Source organism: Mauremys reevesii, linkage group 6 (genome assembly GCF_016161935.1).
Source record: "Mauremys reevesii isolate NIE-2019 linkage group 6, ASM1616193v1, whole genome shotgun sequence".
NCBI classification, from domain to species: domain Eukaryota; kingdom Metazoa; phylum Chordata; order Testudines; family Geoemydidae; genus Mauremys; species Mauremys reevesii.
The window spans coordinates 38,974,287-38,997,057 of NC_052628.1; the positions used below are offsets into that span (position 1 = coordinate 38,974,287).

Here is a 22,771-nt window from a genome sequence, read left to right on the forward strand (position 1 = left end):
CCTTCCAAGGGCTATCTGCTCTGAAATCATTTCTTTGGTCTGTTAATTTCTCCAGTGGGTTTTGTTTCTTTAGTATAGACAAAAAAATATTGCTTACAAAAATGTGTTACTTCACAAAAAATAATATTTTGGCTATGTTCAAGAAATAAATTATACTTGTGGTTTTGAAATAATCACAATGGTAGGGATTTTCAGAAGTTTCTACGGTTATGTCTACACTACAATTAGACACCCATGGATGGCGCATGGTGGTGGGGCGATAGAACACAGACCACCTTGCCAACCAGTGCATAAATCGCAAGGGGTACTTCTCAATGGTGCTGCAAGCACTGGTGGATCACAAGGGACGTTTCACTGACATCAACGTGGGATGGCGGGAAAGGTGCATGGCACTCACATCTTTAGGAACTCTGGGCTGTTTGAGCAGCTGCAAGAAGGGACTTACTTCCCAGACCAGAAAATTACTGTTAGGGATGTTGAAAGGCCAACAGTTATCCTTGGAGACCCAGCCTACCCTTTGCTCCCATGGCTCATGAAGCCATACACGGGCAGTCTGGACAGTAGTAAGGAGCAGTTCAACTCTAGGCTGAGCAAGTGCAGAATGATGGTAGAATGTGCCTTCGGATGTTTAAAAGCTCGCTGGCGCTGTTTGCTGACTAAGTTAGACCTCAGCGCAACAAAATATTCCCATTATTATTACTGCTTGCTGTGTGCTCCATAATATCTGTGAGAGTAAGAGGGAGAGATTTATGGTGGGGTGGGAGGTTGAGGCAAATTGCCTGGCTGCCAATTTTGAACAGCCAGACCCCAGGGTGATTAGAAGAGCACAGGTAGGCATGCTGCGCATCAGAGAGGTTTTGAAAACCAGTTTCATGACTGGCCAGGCTACGGTGTGACAGTTATATGTGTTTCTCCTTGATGCAAACCCGCCCCCTTTGTTGATTTTAATTCCCTGTAAGCCAACCACCCTCCCCCCTTTGATCATAGCTGGCAAAGGAAATAAAGTCACTATTGTTTTGAAACCATGCATTCTTTCTTTATTAATTAAAAAAGGGGAGATAACTGATAACTGGCGGGGCGGGACGGATAGCTCAGTGATTTGAGCATTGGCCTGCTAAACCCAGGGTTGTGAGTTCAATCCTTGAGGGGGCCATTTAGGGATCTGGGCAAAAAAAAAATCTATCTGGGGTTTGGTCCTGCTTTGAGCAGGGGGTTGGACTAGATGACCTTCTGAGGTCCCTTCCAACCTGATATTCTACAATTCTATGATAAGGTAGCCCAGATGGGATAGGAAAGGACAAGGCTGCATTGCTTATTGTAGCCACACAACAAATCAAAACTGTTGGAATGACAGCCTTCTGTTGCTTGGGCCATCCTCTGGAGTGGAGTGGCTGGGTGCCCAGAGCCTTCTCCTCCCCCACACACATTCTTGGGCATCTGGATGAGGAGGATATGGAACTTGGGGAGGAGGGCAGGCAGTTATACAGTGCATGCAGCAGTGGTCTGTGCTCTTGTTGACTTTCCTACAGCTCCACCAGATGCCTGAGTGTGTCCATTTGCTCCCCCATTAGCCTCAGCATTGCATCCTGCCTCTTCTCATCAAGCTCACTTAATGCTTTCCTGGACTCTGACACTGAATGCCTCCATGCATTCAGCTGTGCCCTATCAGTGCAGGAGGACTGCATGAGCTCAGAAAACTTGTCATCCCGAGTGTGGTTTTTTGGCCTTCTAATCTGCAATAACCTCAGGGACAGAGATGATGGGGGGAGGGATAGCTCAGTGGTTTGAGCATTGGCCTGCTAAACCCAGGGTTGTGAGTTCAATCCTTGAGGAGGCTACTTAGGGATCTGGGGCAAAAAAAATTGGTCCTGCTAGTGAAGGCAGGGGGCTGGACTTGATGACCTTTCAAGGTCCCTTCTAGTTCTAGGAGATTGGTATATCTCCAATTATTACCTTTAGAAACATTTGCACCTGCGAGGGGATAAAAAGGGAGAGTAAAATTTAAGATGATACATTTCTGAAAACAAAAGGGAGACTCTTTCACAGTGAATCAAGCAATTCACAGCAGATAGCACATATGCTTTAGGTACAAGGTTGGATTTTGCCTTTTATATTGAGCACCTACTCGTATTGTGACACCTTACACATGGCTGGGCAACAGAATTCAGTTTCCATGCCGCCATGGTCAGCCAAAGGGTATGCGGGTTTGGCTTCTAACACCTTAATAACATATGGGAATGTTTTCAAACTGCAGCACCCTCCTTTCCCATAGCAAGCAATGCCAGTTGGGTTTGCCATTTAAAAGGAGGGGCTGCAGTTTTGGGGTGGATGTGCAGCACACTCCTCTCCCCACCTCTCCACATAGCTATTTAGGATGATCCCTTCACCCCTCTCCCCGCCTCGTGGCTATTCTCAGGGATGATCCCTTTTAGCCAAGCGCAAATAGCCCAGCATGAATGGGGTCCATTTATTGTTCCCTTACAAAAATTCCCCTATTTCAACCAGGTGACCATGGATGATATCACTCTCCTGAGGCTGACACAGAAAGATATAGACTGAATGTTGCTTGAATGTGACCAAAACCCAGGACCATTTGCTGCCATGCTTTGTGCTGCAGTGCTTCCAGACTACTTGCTACTGGCTTGGCATGGTAAAGTGTCCTACCGTGGAGGACAAAATAAGGCAGCCCTCCCCAGAAACCTTCTGAAAAGGCTTTCGGAGTACCTCCAGGAGAGCTTCATGGAGATGTCCCTGGAGGATTCTGGCTCCATCTCCAGACATGTTAACAGACTTTTCCAGTACCTGTACTGGCCGCAAATGCATCTCAAGTCTTCAGGGCAAATAAAACATTTAAACACCGTTGCTTTTAAACCCTGTACTATAGTTACAAATGTGCACTCACCAGAGGTGCCTTCTCCGCTTATAGGGTCGGGGATCCCACCTTGGGAGGGTATTGGCTCCAGGGTATTGAAAAGGTCCTGGCTGCTGGGGAGAACGGATTCACCACTTGCCTGCTGCACATTCTCCTTCTCCTCCTCCTCTTTCTCATCCGCAAAATCCTCCTCCATGTTGCGTGAGACTCCCCCCTTGTAGGTGTCCACAGACAGTGGTGGGGTAATGGTAGGGTCCCCACCAGAATGCCATGCAGCTGATCATAGAAGTGGCATATATGGGGCTCTGACGCAGAGCGACCATTTGCCTCCTTTGTCTTTTGGTAGGCTTGCCTGAGCTCCTTGACTTTCACACAGCACTGCTGTGTGTCTCTGTTGTAGCCTCTGTCCATCATGCCCTGTGCAATTTTGGCATATATATTAGCGTTTCTTCTTTTTGATTGGAGTTCTGCCTGCACAGATTCTTCTCCCCATACAGCAATCAGATCCAGTGTCTCCCGTTTGCTCCCTGCTGGAGCTCATTTGCAATTCTGGGGGGGACTGCATAGTGACCTGTGCTGCTGAGCTGTCCATGCTGACCAAACAGGAAATGAAATTCAAGAGTTCCTTGGGCTTTTCCTGTGTACCTGGCGAGTGCATTGGAGTTGAAAGTGCTTTCCATAGCTCCCAGAGGCCAATAACGTCGATTTGCGTCTATACTACCCCAAATTTGACCCAGCAAGGTTGATTTTAGCACTACCACCCTCGCCGGTGAGGAGTACAGAAGTCGATTTTAAGAGTCCTTTAGGTCAACAGAACAGGGTTGCTTGTGTAGACGCATTCATTATAAAATCGACCTAACGCAGCTAAATTTGACCTAACCCTGTAGAGTAGACCAGGGCTTAGACTCTCCTATAGTCTTTAAGTTGACCTGCTAACTCATGTGAAAACTGCATCTGTCTTGTCTTCACTAGGATTCTTTCTCAGGTTAGCTAGTTTAAGAACTACTCTTTTTTTTCCATAGAAGACAAGACCTAAGCAAACAGAAGAGGTAGGATCATAGTATTATAATGTAGTGGTGTAATACTGTACTTCATTACACTCTTCAGCTCATTCCATCTCATAGTGCATGAAGTTTCTGGTAGATTTTGTTTTATACCATTCAGCTGCAATTTCCCTCCCTTTAGTTTCTGTGTATTATTATACCTTAATTTTTTCTGATCTTTCTATATGATAGATTTCCAGTTCCAGATCTTTCTTTGTAACTCTCATGTGGCATGGACTGTTCAGATATTAGCTGTTGGTCTTCAACATATTAGCTGGAGCAATGAGGAAATAAAAAGGGGGGGGAGCTGTGTGAAAATTATAGGAGGAGTAAATAGAACAATTTCTGACTCCAAAGTAAAAAATTTTCTCTAGACAGCTGTCAGACTTTTAAGTCTTCTGCCATTCATCCAAAAGGCTTGACAATCAGGGTTTGGTTTAGATTTACAGTTCAGTGGTGTTTGTCCTATCTGAAACCTAGTGCACCAACTTTGCCCTATAATTATATTCTGTTTGATCTTCTGCTACAGGAGTCTGGAGAGTTTAGGGGGGGTTACATTTATGTTTGTGTCCTTTATTGGAACTGACAGGCTTGAAAAAAAAATGCCTTATTCATGTCTGCAAAATATTTTGTAAGCATTTTAAGACATTTCACATGTTATTGAGTATCTTCCAAGGAAAAAAATAGTTTAGTTGTACAAATCAAAAAAGAAGATACTGATCAATATTCTTAATTTTGATTTGTATACTATTAAATTATCAATTGTTATTAATCAATATCATAGTATCAGAGGGGTGGCCGTGTTAGTCTGGATCTGTAAAAGCAATAAAGAATCCTGTGGCACCTTATAGACTAACAGACGTTTTGCAGCATGAGCTTTCGTGGGTGAATACCCACTTCTTCGGATTGCATCCGAAGAAGTGGGTATTCACCCACGAAAGCTCATGCTGCAAAACGTCTGTTAGTCTATAAGGTGCCACAGGATTCTTTGTTGCTTTCATCAATATCATAGACATGCTGTAACCAAACAATTGGAATAATTAATGTGCATATTTGTCACACTGACATTCTACAACAAACTCTTCAATTGGATATATAAAGAGTAGCCTTAGGCTATTCTAGATAATATTACTTTACTTCGGTGTTTTTCCTTTTTGGCAAGAAGAAATCTGTTTATGGTAAAGAATTTTGAGGGGTTTTTTGCTTGTTGCCACAACACTGAGAATGTGATTTGTAGCTTCCTCAGCCTGGGAGACAGGACATAACAGGAAAGTTGTCAATAAGACCATCAAACTACAGAACAGTAGTTACAACAGATGGAGCGGTGGTGCTTCAGGCAACATCATTCAACATCCTGTATGTTAGTCTTAAGAACTAAATGAAAAAGTAAAAAGGGTTGAGACAAAGATGTGGAATATCTCTGACAGCTGGAATCCTTGAAAATAAAAATGAGACATTTGTCATTTAACTTCCTGTAACAATGTTCTATATGATATCCTTAATCAGCCCTAATGTATTAATTCACATGACATATGTCTAATTGAATATATAATACAATTGCCTTTTCATCCAAATCCTTCGAGTTTTTTACTTCCCTATTACTACTGGTAATTCTACTTTCCTACCAATTTCTCAGGCTTGAAATTTTGTCATTATCTTTGCCTCCCGCCTACCTACTAACCTACACATTTATTTCAAGAATGTGACTCCTCCCTGAAAAGAAAAAAAATGATAAATTAGTTCTATATTTAAAATAAATAGAGAAATGTTAATATGATGCATGCTAAACTTCATTAGTAAATCACTCTGATTTCATTATATCCTCTATGTTCCTTCATTGGAACTGTTTAAATTGTAAGCTCTTCATGGTAGGGACCATGTTCTCATATACCTCTGGAAAACCACTTGCCTGTATAAATAAAAATAATGAAAAACATTTTCCCTGGTACCAAGAAGCAAATTTTAAAAGCTAACAAATCAGCCATATGTGACATTTCACTGTAACTAAAAAAACAGCTATAATAGTAAGAGATTAGCTCTTGAAATGGTCAAATAAAACAATATAATAATAATATACGCATTTATATAATGTTTTTCACCCCTAGTTTCTCAATGCTTTTTATAAAGGTTTATAAATATAATTTGTCTCAGCTTTACAGATGGGGAAATTGAACTGTAGACAGGTTATATGACATAAATAGGATTGCCTTTACTTGTCTTAAATTCATATATAAGAGCCTGAATTTGTGGGATAAGGAACAAAATAGCCCTAATTTTGTTTTGTTTAACTTGGCCTATTAAATAGCTATCCCCTATCTAATAGGTCTTTTTTTGCGTATTTTGTGCTGTTTTGTAAGTCTTTGATCAAATAACTTTTAGTTTATTAATTCTTATGACATTTTAACTAAATTATCACATTGATACAAAAAGTTGACATATTTTAATGAAAACAAACTCCCATTATGAATTTGGGAAATTTTAAAACTAAAATTAGTCATCATTTTGCAAGGTAAACATAGAATCTTAGAAATGTTGGGATGGAAGGTACATGAAGAAGTCCTCAAGTCCAGCCTTTTGCTCTGAGGCAGGATCAAGTAAACCTAGACCATCCCTGAAAGCTGTTTGTCCAATCTATTCTTAAAAACCTCCCATAATGGGGATTCCACAACCTCGCATGGAAGCCTGTTCCAGACCTTAACTATCCTTATGAAGTTTTTCCTAACATCTAACTTAAATCTCCCTTGTTACAGATTAAGCCCATTGCTTGTCCTTCTTTCAGTGGCATGGGGAGCAATTGATTACAATCCTCTTTATAACACTCTTTTACATATTTGAAGACTGTAAGCATATCCCTCCCTCAGTCTTTTTTTCTCAGGTTAAATATGACTGTTTTTAACCTTTCCTCATAAGTCTGGTTTTCTAAACCCTTTATCATATTTGTTACTCTCCCCAATTTGTCCACTTCTTTCCTAAAATGTGCTGCCCAGAATTGGACACATTACTATTGCTGAGGCTTCACCTGTGCTGAAAAGAGCAGGAGAGTTACCTCCTATGTCTTACATACAGTACTTCTGTTAATACTCCCCAAAAAGATATTAGCCTTCACAACTCTATCACATTGTTGACTCATATTCAATTTGTGATGCATTGTAACACCCAGATCTTTTTCAGCAGAACTACCACCTAGCCAGTTTTTCCCCATTTTGTAGTTGTGCATTTGATTTTTCCTTCCTAAGTAAAATACTCTGCACTTATCTTTACTGAATTTTATCTTGCTGATTTCAGATCAATTTCACAATTTATTAAGGTGGTTTTGAATTCTAATTCTGTCCCCCAAAGTGCTTGCAACCCCTCTCAGCGTAGTTCCTTGTGCAGATTTTTATAAGCATACTCTCCATCCCATTATCCAAGTCATTATGAAAATATTGAATAGTACTGGACTCAAGATTGACCCCACTAGATAGATCCTCACGGTTTGACAGTGAACCACTGAGAGCCACTCTGAATAAAAGCATAAGAATGGGCATGCTGACCAATGTTCCGTCGAGCCCAGTATCCTGTCTTCTGACAGTGGCCAGTGCCAGATGCTTCAGAGGGAATGAACAGAACAGGTCAATTTATCAAGTGAGCCATCCCCTGTCATCTAGTCCCAGCTTCTAGCAGTCAAAGGTTTAGGGATACCCAGAGCATGAGGTTTTGCCCTGACCATCTTGACTAATAGCTATTGTTGGACCTATCCTCTATGAACTTATGTAATTATTTTTTGAACCCAGTTATACTTTTGCCCTTCACAACATCCTATGGCAATGGTGACTGTGTGTTGTGTGAAGTACTTCCTTTTGTTTGTTTTAAACCTGCTGCCTATTAATTTTATTAGGTGACCACTGGTACTTGTGTTATTTGAAGGAGTAAATAACACTTCCTTATTAACTTTCTCCACACCATTCATGGTTTTATAGACCTCTATCATATCCCCCCTTCAGTTGTCTCTTTTCTGAGATGAACAGTCCCAGTGTTTTTAATCTCTCCTCAAATGGAAACTGTTCCATACGCCTAATATTTTTTGTTGCCCTTCCTTGCACCTTTTAGAATTCTAATATATCTTTTTTGATATGAGGCAACTAGAACTGCACCCAGTATTTGAGGTGTAGGCATACCATGGATTCATATAGTGGCATTATTTTCTGTCTTATTATCTATCCCTTTGCTAATGGCTCCTAACATTGTTAGCTTTTTTGACAGCTGTTGCCCATTAAGCAACTGTTTTCCAGAACTATCCACAATAATGCCAAGATCTCCTTCTTGAGTGGTAACAGCTAATTTAGATCCCATCATTTTTATATATAATTGGGATTATGTTTTCCAGTGTGCATTACTTTGCATTTATCGACTTTGAATTTCATCTGCCATTTTGTTGCCCAGTGACCTAGTTTTGTAACATCCCTTTATAACTCTTCAAAGTCAGCTTTCAACTTAACTATCTTGAGTAATGTATCATCTGCAAGTTTTGCCACCTCCCTGTTGAACAGCACTGGTCCCAGCACAGATCTTTGAGGAATCCCACTATTTACTCTTCTCCATTGACCACTTATTCCTACTGTGTTTTCTTGTCTTCCTTGAGTGCTCCATTAGCACCTCAATCTTCCAGTGTCCTCTCTGGGTGTTTGGCAGGCTTCCTGCTTCTGATATACTTCAATTTTTCTGTTAGTTGTTTGTCTTTTGGTAGTTGCTTTTCAAATTCTTCTTTGGCCTGCTTATTTAAACTTTTATACTTGACTTGCCAGTGTTTGTTCCTTTCTATTTTCCTCAGTAGGATTTGATTTCCAATTTTTAAAAGATATATTTTTGTCTCTATTTGCCTCTTTTACTCTGTTGTTTAGCCATGGTGGCTTTTTAGTTTTTGTTTGTTCTCTTACTGTTTTAATTTGGGGTATACATGTAGTTTGAACTTGTATTACGGTGGTTTTTTAAAAGTTTCCTTGCAGCTTGCAGGCATTTCACTTTTGTGACTGTTCCCTTTAATTTCCATTTAACTATCCTCATTTTAGCGTAGTTCTCCTTTTTGAAGTTCAGTGCTATTGTGATAGGTTTCTTTGGTAATTTCCCCCCACAGGGATGTTGGTTGCTATTACAGGCAGTTCAGCTATATTCAGTTCTTGGACCAGATCCTGTGCACTGCTTAGGGCTAAATCAGGAATTGCCTCTCCCTTTGTGAGTTTCAGGACTAGGTGCTCCAAGAAGCAGTCATTAATGGTATCTAGAAATTTTATCTCTGCATCTCATCCTGAGGTGACATGTACCCTGTCAATATGGGGATAGTTGAAATCCCCCTTATTATTGGGATTTTTGTAGCCTGTCTAATCTACCTGAGAATTTCACAGTCGGCATCACCATCCTGGTCAGATGGTTGGTAGAATATTCCTACTGCTATACACTTGTTCTTCAAGCACAGAATTTATGTCTATAGATGTTCTATGGTAATGTCTATGGCTTTCAACCAATTGTGCACCCACCTTCTAGTAATTTCATCTAGACTATATTTCCCTAGTTTATTTAAAAGAATGTCATGTAGGGCTGTGTTGAAAGCTTTACTAAAATCAAGATATATCATGTCTACTCCTTCCCCCATGACCAGGCCAGCAAACCTGTTAAAGAAGGAAATTAGGTTGGTTTGGCATGATTTGTTCATGACAAATCCATGCTGGCTATTCCTTATAACCCTATTATCCTCTAAGTGCTTACAAAATCATGGTTTAATAATTTATTTCAGTCTCTTACCAAGTATTGCAGTTAGGTTGACTGGTCTGTAATTCCATGGGTCCTCTTTGTTCCCTTTTTAAAGACAGGTATTATGTTTGCCCTTCTCCAGTTCTCTTGGATGCATCATCCAGGAGTTCTCAAAAATCATTGCTAATGATTCCAAGATTGCTTTAGCTAGTTCCTTAAGTACCCTAGAATGAATTTCATCATGCCCTGCCAACTTGAATATAGCTAATTTATCAAAATATTCTTTAAGCTGTTCTTTCTCTATTTTGGCTTGTGTTCCTTCCGCCTTGTTAATATTTATTGTGTTGATTATCTACTCTCCATTAACCTTTTTAGTGAAGACTGAAGCAAAACAGGCAATAAACAATGCAGATTTCTTGATTTCATCAGTTATTAGCTCTCCCTTTCCCACTAAGTAGAGGACCTACACTTTCCTTCATGTCTTTTGCTTCTAACGTTTTTAAAGAACTTGTTCTTATAGCCTTTTATGTCCCTTGCTAGGTGTAACTCCTTTTGTGGTTTAGCCTTTCTGATTTTGTCCGTATAAGCTTGCAGCGCAGGAACCAAAGTATCCATGAATGTGATGAGTTATATAGTCATTCCAAATGAGTGTCAATAAAACATGTATTCCATAACATACCATCATGTATTCTGATATTATTACATATATTGTGCAGAAAATCTCCTTTAGAACTGTTTTAGAGAGTTAAAAAAAAGTAAGGACTCTTTCATATGCCTTCACCTAAAACCAGGGTGTCTTTGTATCATGAGTAAAGATGTACAGGCCTGGCAAGGAAAGAAACTTACCTGTTTGTAGCTAAAAAATGTTAGAAACCTCTAACAGTGACCTAGAATTAGAATTTTTATTCATACTACAACAGGATTTTAAATTAGCGTGTGTGTGTGTCTAATACAATATATAAATTAGCTGAATTATAGAGTATCAATAATGAGAGCAAAAATATCACAGTTGATCTGCTTCTTAGTAAAGAGTTATGCACAGGTACTATACCAGTTCAATTTGTTACCCTCTTTGCTCCTGCCTTGATCATTTTAGTTATAAGGCATGTCATCTGGATACCTGTATTTCTCTTTTCTTTTCTTTTTTTGTTTTGTTTTTTGTTTAGTTGAATTGCAGTAACAGATTTTGTGTGATTTGTTCACTCTTTCTGGTGGGTTCTAAATACTGTAACAGAACTTTTCTGATTGCCCTGAAAGCTAAAATCTCTGCCCAGCAGCCAGCTGACTAGCCAGGTTAGATGCTAAGCAGATGCACAAGGCTGCTGTGGTGAAGGAATCATAGACTTTAAGGTCAGAAGGGACCATTATAATCATCTAGTCTGACCTCCTGCACAATGCAGGCCACAGAATCTCACCCACCCACTCCTGTATCAGACCTGTGTCTGAGCCATTGAAGTCCTCAAATCATGGTTTAAAGACTTCACGGTGCAGAGAATCCTCCAGCAAGTGACCCGTGCCCCACGCTGCAGAGGATGGCGAAAAACCCCCAGGGCTTCTGCCAATCTGCCCTGGAGGAAAATTCCTTCGTGACCCCAAATATGGCAATCAGCTAAACCCTCAGCATGTGGGCAAGACTCACCAGCCAGACACCCAGGAAAGAATTCTCTAGTAACTCAGATCCCACCCCATCTAACATCCCATCACAAGCCATTGGGCGTATTTACAGCTAATAGTCAGATGAATTAATTGCCAAAATTAGGCTATCCAATTATACATCCCCTCCATAAACTTATCAAGCTTAGTCTTGAAGCCAGATATGTCTTGTGCCCCCACTACTCCCCTTGGAAGGCTGTCTGATAGCCAGTTTATATCCATTTGTTCTTGTGTCCACATTGGTACTGAGCTTAAATAATTCCTCTCCCTCCCTGGTATTTATTCCTCTGATATATTTATAGAGAGCAATCATATCTTCCCCTCAGCCTTCTTTTGGTTAGGCTAAACAAGCCAAGCTCTTTGAGTCTCCTGGCATATGACAGGTTTTCCATTCCTCGGATCATCCTAGTAGCCCTTCTCTGAACCTGTTCCAGTTTGAATTCATCCTTCTGAAACACGGGAGACCAGAACTGCACACAGTATTCCAAATGAGGTCTCACCAGTGCCTTGTATAACGATACTAACACCTCCTTATCTCTAATGGAAATACCTCACCTGATGCATCCCAAGACCGCATTAGCTTTTTTCACGGCCATATCACATTGGCGGCTCATAGTCATCCTATGATCAACCAATACTCCGAGGTCCTTCTTCTCTGTTACTTCCAACTGATGCCTCTCCAGCTTATTACAATAGTTCTTGTTATTAATCCCTAAATGCATGACCTTGCACTTTTCACTATTAAATGTCATCCTATTACTATTACTCCAGTTTACAAGGTCATCCAGATCTTCCTGTATGATATCCCGGTCCTTCTCTGTATTGGCAATACCTCCCAGCTTTGTGTCATCCGCAAACTTTATTAGCACATTCCCACTTTTTGTGCCGAGGTCAGTAATAAAAAAAGTGGCTACAAAACCTGGTCTAGTTTATTGGCTGAAGTAGGCTCTGCAGCCCCATCCCCCGCAGAACAGAAGACAAGAGGACCAAGTAGCAATGGAACCCCAAACCCTGTCTCTCCCCCAGAGCACCCATAGCCTAGCCTGCCTGGTGCGAAGGGTTGATCTCTCTCTCTGCATCTAGATAGACTTATGTGTGTGTGGAGGAGGAGGGGTGGTCGGTACATATGTAGGTACCATGACAAGGGAAGGGGTAGGAGAGATGTCCTGGAAGCCAAATTAGGGCTGCTAGGGGAAGACTGAATCAGGACCTCTGGTGGGTGGTTTTTTTTTCATCAATGCCCCAGTTCCCAGCAGGGCCAGGGGGGCAGGAGGAGCAGAGTCTCAATGCGATGATGAGATGAGATGGTGAGGAGGAGGGGTTCACATTCATTTCTGGGACTGGAACTGGGGGGGGGAGAGGAGAGAGGAGGAGATGAGCTCCATCCACCACCAAAAGTGGGAACAGACTGCTGGCACTAAACAAAAAAAAAAAAAGGTTTTTTTTTTTTTTTTAAGATAGGGAAAGAGGACTGTGCTGCAGGAGCGTGGAGGATCGGACACAGACTTCTCTTAGGGGAGGAGAGTCTGATGATAGAGAATAGGTAGAGGATAGGAGGAGAGGAAGAAGAGGAAATGTATAAATAATGTAAAGATATCAAATAATAATAAAAAAAAAAAAAAAATAAAAAAAGGCAAAAAAAAAAAAAAGGACAAGTTTTTAAAGTTAAGTTACACAACACAAAAATGTAAATAATAAAAATAAAGTGATGGGGAGATGTGTGTGATGATAATATAGGATAATAATAGATATATATAGAAACCTGGTGGACTGACACCAAACAATCAAACAATCACAAATCAATGGGTACAAAAATATATCAAGGACACAGGGAAGGGTGCAGGGGGGAGGAGAGGGATATAAATAAGAAGTAAAAGAAAAAATGAAAAAAAAAAAAAAAAAAAAAAGGTTCCACAGGTTCCATAGAGTCTCTATGGATAAAAATTAGTAAAAAAAGTAAAAATATAACAGTAGATCTATTATCGACCCACCCCATACAGGAGAGTAGAAATGATGATGATGAAATGAGAAATTAAAAAAAGAAAAATAAAATAAATAATGGGGAAATTATTTGATTATTATTATTTATTTTTTTTTCACATCAGGACTAAGAGAAAAAAATGAAGAAATAAAAATTTTAAATACTTTAAAATGGAGCAGCTGGAGCAGCAGCTGAGAGGAGGAGGCAAGGGAGAGAGCGACTCTAGAGGCGAGTGAGAGTGAGGGAGGGGGAGGTAGAGAGGCAGGACCGGGACGAGGACCGCTAGGATATATAATAATAATACAAATACATCAAACACAAGAACATGGAAGAAAATGCCCACTGCTGCCCCACAAAACAAAAGGGGAAAAAAACAAAAAAAAAAAAGGAAAAGTTAAAAAAAAAAAAAAAAGGTGACTAAAGTGAAAAAAAAAAAAGTGTGCAAAAAAAAAAAAAAATTTTAAACCAAAAAACAAAAAATAATTATTATAAAAATTAAAAAAAAAAAAAAAAGAAAACAAAAAAAAAAAAAAAAAAAAAAAAAAAAAAAAAAAAAAAAGAAACAAGAAAAAAAAAAAAAGTGAAAAGAAAAAAAGTGAAAAGAAAAAAGAATAAAAAAAAAGCCAAAAGAAAGAAAGAAAAACAAAAAAAAAGAAAAGAGTGTAAAGAAAAAGAAGCAAGAAAGAAAAAGAAAAAAAAAGCAAAAATAAAAACTTAAAAAAAAAAAAAAAAAAAAACAAAAAAAGCAGAAACAAAAAAGGACAAAAAAAAAAAGCCAAAAAAAAAAAAAAAAAAAAAGGAGCGCTGAAAATAAAAAAAGGGCGCTTAAAGAAACTAAATGGAGGATTTGCTTTTCAATTCAAACCTGATTTGGCTTGGGAGTTTGATTGAATTGAGAGGAGATTTGATTGATGAAATTGTGTCACTGACTTTTTTGGAATTAGTGTCACAGATTGATTTTAATTATTTTAAGGACCAGATGGCATTAACAAGTCAACAGGACCAGAACTCAAATGTAGAATGAAAGAAAAGAAAAATAAGAAAAGGTTTGTAACACAAATAAAAAATGAAGCAATGGAATTTTGTAAATAAATTTAAATCCCAATGAATAGTTAAAAAATGATCTAACAATAAGGGCGTAAATATTATTAATATTTAAAAGGGGCTCGGTAAAGAATTAGTTGGATAAAAGAAAAAAAAAAAAAAAATAATAAGTAAATAAAAAAATAAAAAAAAAAAATAAACATTAACATAAAACATAAACATGGAAAACATAAAATAAAATCTTAATAATCTATTAGAGTCTTCTTAAATCAAATCACAAAGATCTAACAAGGTCTTCAACAAGAGACATAGATAGATAGACACAGTGAACTGAGGGAGTCCCAAAGGTGAAGTGTAAAGGCGTAAAGAGAAAGATAAAGGGGAAGGAGGAAGGTCAGGAGATGGTTTGAGTTAAGGTTAAGGAAGGGAGGGAAGGGGAGGAAATGGGGGTTAATGGTAGGGAATAATTGGGGAATAAATTAGGAAAGGATCTGGGGTCAGTGTGTGGAAAATAAAATTCAAAAATTTCAGAATATAATCAAGAGAAAAAGTAGAATAAAAGGTTTATAGAACAATGATGAAGTTAAAAGACTGAAGATGACACTAAACTAAAAAAGATAAAGAAGAGAAAAAAGGAAGAAAAAAAGAAAAAATAAAAAAAAAAATCAAAAAAAAAATTAAAAAAAAAACAAAAAAAAATAAAAATAAAAATAAAAAAAAATAAAAAAAACAAAAAATAATACATAAAACATGAATGACAAAATAAATGAAAAAGGAGTTAGGAAAGAGATCTGGAGTGAAAAAAAGAGTTCTCTGAAAAGTGAAGAGAGTTGTTAAAGAGATAAGAGAAAAAATAAAAAAAAAAAATATATTAAGAATATATAATAAAAATGATTAAGAAGATATATATAAAATATTATATATATAATTAAAAAGAATATACGATAAAAGAGTCTCTATAAAAGGTCTCATAAAGAGCAAAAGAAAGATAAAGAGAAAAAAGAATCAGAAAAGAGAGAAAAAGAGAAAAGAGGAGAAGGAGAAAGAGAGGAGAGGGTAGAGAATGAGGAGAGGAGAAAAAGGATGAAAGAAAGAGAGGAGGAGGAAGGAAGGAAAGGATAGAAAAAGTATAAATAATAGAGGAGTGAGGAATGAGTGGAAAAATTAATAGTAAGTATGAATAAAAAGAATTAAAAGAAATAAAACAAGAAAAAAATATAAAGTCATAAAATAAATAAAAAAATAAAAAGGAATTCACAGGGGACTTAGTCAATCACAAACTAGGTTACCTTAAAGGGTGTTGAAAAAGAAGGGTGGGGGGAGTAAATAAAGGGGAGGAATAAAAGGGATGGAAAGAGATGGGATAAAATGGCTAGGATGGAGGCCTTCATGGAGATGGGATGTGTCCCTGGCCTCAGGGTCCTAGATGGGGAGGATGATGATGAGAGAGAGATCTGGAGCATGATGGAGATTGATGGCAGGGATGCTGGGGCTGGGCACTGGCGTGACCAGAGATCTGTGGCTGTGACCATCTTTGGGACTGACTGACTGACCTTTTCTTTCTTTATGTCTTTCTTATGTTCCTTCCCCACACATGCTGCAATGCAGAAAGTCCAAATGGGTTTTTACACCAGGCAGGGAATAGATATTCCTTTTTACCTACAAGACATTCCACATCCAGCCCATCCCATTTCATAGCCAGAGAAGCAGAACCTGAATTGTAATGTTTGTTGTAGTATTCCTTATCTAGATAGTTAGGAATCCTTTGAAAGTTATTCTAACAAGCTAGCAACTTTCTTTGCAGTCAAGAACTGAGGATTGTTTTAAATAGTTGTTGATGGTGTGTGTATAAACTTTTTGGTAACAAAGCATTCACAAATCCTCAAACATGACTGAAAATCATACCATACAATCTAGCAAAAAGACAGTTGTATTTGAACAGATTCTAAATGACAAGACCTTATTACTGCCATAGAAGTTCCAATTAACATCACAAAAGACTTTCACAGACATCTTTGATAGAGGAAGTAACTTCCCCGTCTTCACCGTGGCAGTCCCAATAAAAAGATTGCCCTTTACAAAATTGTCTTAAAAAGTCCACTGTATAGGGCAAAAATGTATGTTATGCATTTTGTTTGCCAAACTGTGATGCCTTTCTTGTTAATTTTTCTTTGCACCATGTAGAAGTATTTCAACAGTACTACATTTCTATGCATTCCAGATGGACCCTAAGGCAGGATTTAATCCTGATATCACAGATGCACAATAATGAAAGGCAGTCAGGCCTCCCAGCTGTTCTCAAGCTGTTTGCTTGTTCATTTTGTCTGGAAATGAAAATGTATTGAGGGGCAGAGGGAGATGTGTAAACAACCTATTAAACCAGGTGACTAAATCTCTCAAAAGACCAAGAACCAGTGAGCAGCAAAACTATACAGGTGATATGGCCGCTTGAATAACCTTCTCAAAGGATTTAAATTTGACACCCAGAAAAAGTTTGTTGTACTGTGAATTTGGTTGTGCTTCTGCATGAATTTGGTTGTGCTTATCCAGTGTGTTTTCCATTTTGTTGGGACTGTACTTGTGAAAAACATTAGTAGCCAGTGTTATTGACCTCAAAAATTTGTGGGATCAAATCAGGCATGCTGGGCTGGATGCTTTGATCTTAACTGTGAACGCAAACTTCACTTTGCATTGTCATCGGCAGGGAGATAGATTATCTAGTTTAACAAGTCTTTTTCTGCTTCTAAACTTCATCTGCTGCATATTGGATATTATTTTGCAAACCTGTACTGAATTATCTATGTAAAAAAACAAACATTCCACAATACCTGAAACAATCAGGAACTTTTGGCTTAGCCGGTCAGTTATCTATCTTATTTCTTTTACTCTTATCTTCTTTCCCACCCCCTCTCTCTATTAATTTGTCTCATACACTTGTTTTATAATGTAAGCTGAGTCTGAAAGAGAGCTAATGTGCCAGTATTCATAAAGGGCAAGCAGGATGGCCTGAGGGACAGTAGAACAGTTAGTTTGACATCAGCCCTAGGCAAAATAATGGACAAGCTGTTATGGGATTCAGTTAATAAAGAGTTAAGGGATAAGAATATAATTAATGCCAGTTATGTGGTTTAATGGAAAACAGCTCTTGCTAAACAAACTTCATTTCATTGCTTGATGAGATTACAAGTTTTGTTGACAAAGGTATCTGCATGGATGTAATATACTTAGAATTTTGTAAAAATTTGACTATTGCGTGATATTCTGATCAGAAAATTGGAACTATACAATCTCAGTATTACACACGTTAAATGGATTAAGAACTGGCTAACTGACCAGCCTTAAAAAGTAATTGTCACTGGAGAATCATCATTGAATGGGGTTTCTAGTGGGTCCTACAGGGGTCAGGACAGGCCTGATGCTATTCAACATTTTCATCGGTGATCTCAAAGTAAATATAAAATCATTGCTGATGAAATTTGGGATAATGCACATGGTGGTGGAATGGTAAATAATGAGGACAGGGGAGTCATATAGATTGACCTGGATCTTTTGGTAAGCTGGAACCACAAAAATGATTTGAGGGTGGAGAGAGTGACTTACAGCAAGAGACTTAAATGAAAGTTATATATCCAAAAGCTTTTCATAAGGTGTTTTGTCTGGTAATTCAGAAGACATGACAAGCCTGGAGACTGATATTAAATCACAAAGTATATTTTCACTGCACTTGTTTAGCAAAAAAAATTGTTTTCTATTTCAGAGGAAGAAGCTGATCCAAACAGCATAGTTACGGAATATTTACAGGAGAAGAAAAAGTATGAAGATCTGCGGAAGCAGCAGCCCAAGAAAGGGATATCTCGTGAAGAGCAGGTAGTTGCTTAAAATAATAAAACTGACACTAAGAAAATCTGTTTCACCGAAAACTCTGGAAAAGTTTCTTATTTCTTCAACTGTATTACACAAAATTTCACTCCAAGAGAAAGGTTGGCTTAATTAAAAAAAAGAGGACTGAGTGATCCCTTATGTGGGTTATTCAGGCATAGGTGCTGGGAAAATCTGTGAAGTTTCCAGTCAGTTCTTCAGTCAGAACATCAGTATTGCTATGCTTGAAAGTGCCATGAGTTTGCCCCAAAAAACTTCTGGAGAGAAGGGCTATCCACACAGGCAACGAGGAGTCTCCGGTGGCACCTTAAAAAGTAACAGATTTATTTGGGCATAAGCTTTCATGGGTTAAAAAAAACCACTTCTTCAGATACATAGAGTGAAAATTACAGATATGCTTGAATCTATAATTTTCAGTCCATGCATCTGAAGAAGTGGGGGGGTTTATCCGTGAAAGCTTATGCCCAAATAAATCTGTTAGTCTTTAAGGTGCCACCGGAGACTCCTCATTGTTTTTGTGGCTACAGACTAACACAGCTACCCCTCTGATACTGTCCACATAGAGTTGCCATTGTGTGGTGGCCATGACCTCCCATGCACTTCTGCAAATGTGCTTTGCTAAGTTTAAAATAGAGGGGGCTTTTAGATAACAAAATTTGGAATATTTTAAAACGTGAAACTGTGAAGCAGAAAATAATGTGTCCTAAATGCATACATTACACTTTTTATAAATGTATGTATTTGAATACAAAGGTTAGGGGTCTACTACAGACCACCTAACCAGGAAGAAGAAGTGGGTAAGGCTTTTTTTTAAAACAACTAACAAAATCATTCAAAGCACAGAACTTGGTGGTGATGGAGGACCTCAGCTATCCAGACATATATTGGGAAAATAACACAGCAGGGCATAGATTGTCCAACAAGTTATTGGAATGTATTGGATACAATTTTTTATTTAAGAATGTGGAGAAAGCTACAAGGGGAGAGGTTGTTCTAGATTTGATTTTGATAAATAGGGAGGAACTGGTTGAGAATTTGAAAGTGGAAGGCAGCTTAGGTGAAAGTGATCATGAAATGGTTATGTTCATGATTCTAAGGAATGGGAGGAGGGAAAAACAGCACAATAAAGATAAAGGATTTCAAGAAGGCAGACTTTAGCAAACTCAGGGAGTTGGTAGGTAAGATACCATGGGAAGCAAGCCTAGGGAAAAACAGTTCAAGAGTTGGCAGTATTTCTAAGGGTATGTCCAACTACGGGATTATTCCGATTTTACAGAAATCGATTTTTGGAAACATTGTATAAAGTCGAGTGCACGCGGCCACACTAAGCACATTAATTTGGCAGTGTGCATCCATGTACCGAGGCTAGCGTCGACTTCCGGAGCGTTGCACTGTGGGTAGCTATCCCATAGTTCTGCAGTCTCCCCCACCCATTGGAATTCTGGGTTGAGATCCCAATGCCTGATGGGGCCAAAAATTTGTCACAGGTGGTTATGGATAAATGTCGTCAGTCAATCCTCCCTCCGTGAAAGCAACGGCAGACAATCATTTCACACCCTTTTCCCTGGATTGCCTGCGCAGACACCATAGCACGGCAACCATGGAGCCCATTCAGCCTTTTTTCACTGTCACCGTATGTCTACTGGATGCTGCTGATAGACACGGTACTGCAGTGCTACACAGCAGCATCCCCTTGCCTTTGCAAGTTAGCAAAGACGGTTACCAGTCTTACAGTACCGTCTGCTGCCTTCATGGGTGCTCCTGGCCGGTCTCGGTGAGGTCGGTCGGGGGTGCCTGGACAAAAATGGGAATGACTCCCCAAGTCATTCTCTTCTTTAAGTTTTGTCTAATGGAGAGTCTGTCGTGCCTAGAATATCAGGCAAGCCTACTAAAGAACCAGAGAGGCAAACGGCCACTCCAGGTCAGAGCACCAGACATCCCGCAGAAATGATGAGCTGCGTGCCATTCTAGGGGGTGCCCCTGCAACAACCCCACCCGTTGCTTCCCTCCTCCCCCACCCCTCCTGGGCTACCGTGGCTGTTATCCCCCCATTTGTGTGATGAAGTAATAAAGAATGTATGAATTTGAAACAACGCTGACTTTATTGCCTCTGCAAGCAGAGATCAAAGGGGGGCAGGCAGGGCGTTTGGCTTACAGCGTAGTAGAGTGAACCACCATTCTACACTTGCTCAGCCTATAGCTGAAAATGGGAATCTGTGATAAGCACTAGGATAGAAGCACAGGCAGGACTGAATCTCCATTTGTGTGTGGGCCTTTGGTTGACACTGGCAAAATACAAAATGTCCCAGGATATGTATGTTGGGGGACAGTTCTAAATGGCAGCTTAATTTTTTTATTTGCAGCAAAATGTAGAGGTCTAAGTATCTGATTGTGAGCACTGGTAGCAAGGGGCAGACGGGGGTAGGCATGACTGCGCGGTGCTGCTGACTGGGAGAGCAACCGGAGGCAGAAGCCTTCAGCTGGCATGATATTCCAGGCAGGACTGAATCTCCATTACACAAAACTTAAAGAAGAGAATGACCTGGAGTCATTCCCATTTTTGCCCAGGCACCCCCGACTGACATCACTGAGGCCAGCCAGGAGCATCCACGGGACGACGATGACGGATACCAGTCATACTGTACCGTCTGCAAGGCAAGGGGATGCTGCTGTGTAGCGCTGCAGCACCGCGTCTACCAGCAGCATCCAGTAGACACGGTGACATTGAAAAAAGGCGAGAAACTGTTTTTTTCCCTTTGCTTTCACGGGGGGGAGGGGGCGGGGGCTGACAACATATATCCTGAACCACCCGCAACAATGTTTTTGACCCTTAAGTCATTGGGAGCTCAGCCCAGAATTCAAATGGTTTTCGGAGAATGCGGGAACTGTGGGATAGCTACAGTTGTCAGTCACCCCTCCCTCTGTGAGTGTCCATTTGCTTCTTTAGCTTTCTGGTACGCTTGTCTCAGCTCCTTAAGTTTCACGCAGCACTGTGTTGAGTCCCTGTTGTGGCCTCTGTCCATCATGGCCTTGGAGATCTTTTCAAATGTTTTGGCATTTCGTCTTTTGGAACAGAGTTCTGATAGAACAGATTCATGTCCCCATACAGAGATCAGATTCAGTATCTCCCGTACGGTCCATGCTGGAGCTCTTTTTTGATTCTGGGACTGCCTGGTCACCTGTGCTGATCAGCGCTCCGCACTGGGCAAACAGGAAATAAAATTCAAAAGTATGCGGGGCTTTTCCTGTCTACCTGGCCAGTGCATCCGAGTTCAAATTGCTGTCCAGAGCAGTCACAATGGTGCACTGTGGGATAGCTCCTGGAGGCCAATAGCGTCGAATTGCGGCCACACTAACCCTAATTCGAAATGTCAATGTTGATTTCAGCACTACTCCCCTCGTCGGGGAGAAGTACAGAAATCGATTTTAAGAGCCCTTTATGTTGACAAAAATGGCTTCGTTGTGTGGACTGGTGCAGGGTTAATTCAATTTAACACTGCTAAATTCGACATAAACTCGTAGTGTAGACCAGGCCTAAGAGAGATTATTAAGGGCAAAAGAGCAAACTACCACACTGTGTAAGAAAGATAAGAAGTATGGCAAGAGACCACCCTGGCTTAACCAGGAGATCTTCAATTATCTGAAACTCAAAAAAGAGTCCTACAAAAAGTGGAAACTAGGTCAAATTACAAAGGATGAATAGAAACAAATAACACAAGTATGTAGAAACAAAATTAGAAAGGCCAAGGCACAAAATGAGATTAAACTAGCTAAAGAAATAAAGGATAACAAGAAAACATACATTAGAAGCAAGAGGAAGACCAAGGACAGGGTAGGCCTGTTACTCAGTAATGGGGGGAAACAATAACAGAAAATGTGAAAATGGCAGACGTGCTAAATGACATTTTTGTTCCTTTTTACCAAAAAGGTTAGTAGCGATTGTACGTCTAGTGAATGCCAGTGAAAATGAAGTAGGATCAGAGGCTAAAATAGGGAAAGAACAAGTTAAAAATTACTTAGACAAGTTAGATGTCTTCAAGTCATCAGGGTCTGATGAAATACCTCCTAGAATACTCAGGGAGATGATTGAGGAGATATCTGAGCTATTAGTGATTATCTTCGAAAAGTCATAGAAGACGGAAGAGATTCCAGAGCACTGGAGAAGGGAAAATATGCCAATCTGTAAAAAGGGAAATAAGGACAACCTGGGGAATTACAGACCAGTCAGTCATCTTAACTTCAATACCCAGAATAACACCTCCTGCCACACAGACACCTTTCCCTTCTTCAGCTGCATGGAGTGATACAAGATGATAAGTTAACAAGTAACTGCATGGATTTGTCAAGAACAAATTGTGTCAAACCAACCTGATGGCTTTCTTTGACAGGATAACAAGCCTTGTGGATTGGGGGGGAAGCAGTAGATGTGCTATCTTGACTTCGATGCTGTCTAGCATGACCTTCTCATAAATAAACCAGATGGTGCTACTATAAGCTGGGTGCATAATTGGTTGGAAAACCATTCCCAGAGTGGAAGGGAATATCAAGTATGGTCCTGTGGGGATCAGTTCT

General features: G+C 39.6%; 1 protein-coding gene across 3 annotated transcripts in view; it reads left to right on the forward strand.

The window, feature by feature from the left end:
* The window catches only part of CWC27 (CWC27 spliceosome associated cyclophilin), a 214,709-nt gene that overhangs the window by 161,890 nt on the left and 30,048 nt on the right, over window positions 1-22,771 (forward strand). For 2 of the 3 annotated variants that reach the window (XM_039544098.1, XM_039544099.1), the window contains exon 12: window positions 18,078-18,187. The exons of the other annotated variant lie outside the window; for it this stretch is intronic. In XM_039544098.1, the coding sequence (XP_039400032.1) occupies window positions 18,078-18,187 (110 nt within the window). The remainder of the gene's footprint in view (window positions 1-18,077; window positions 18,188-22,771) is intronic. 3 annotated transcript variants of the gene reach the window in all.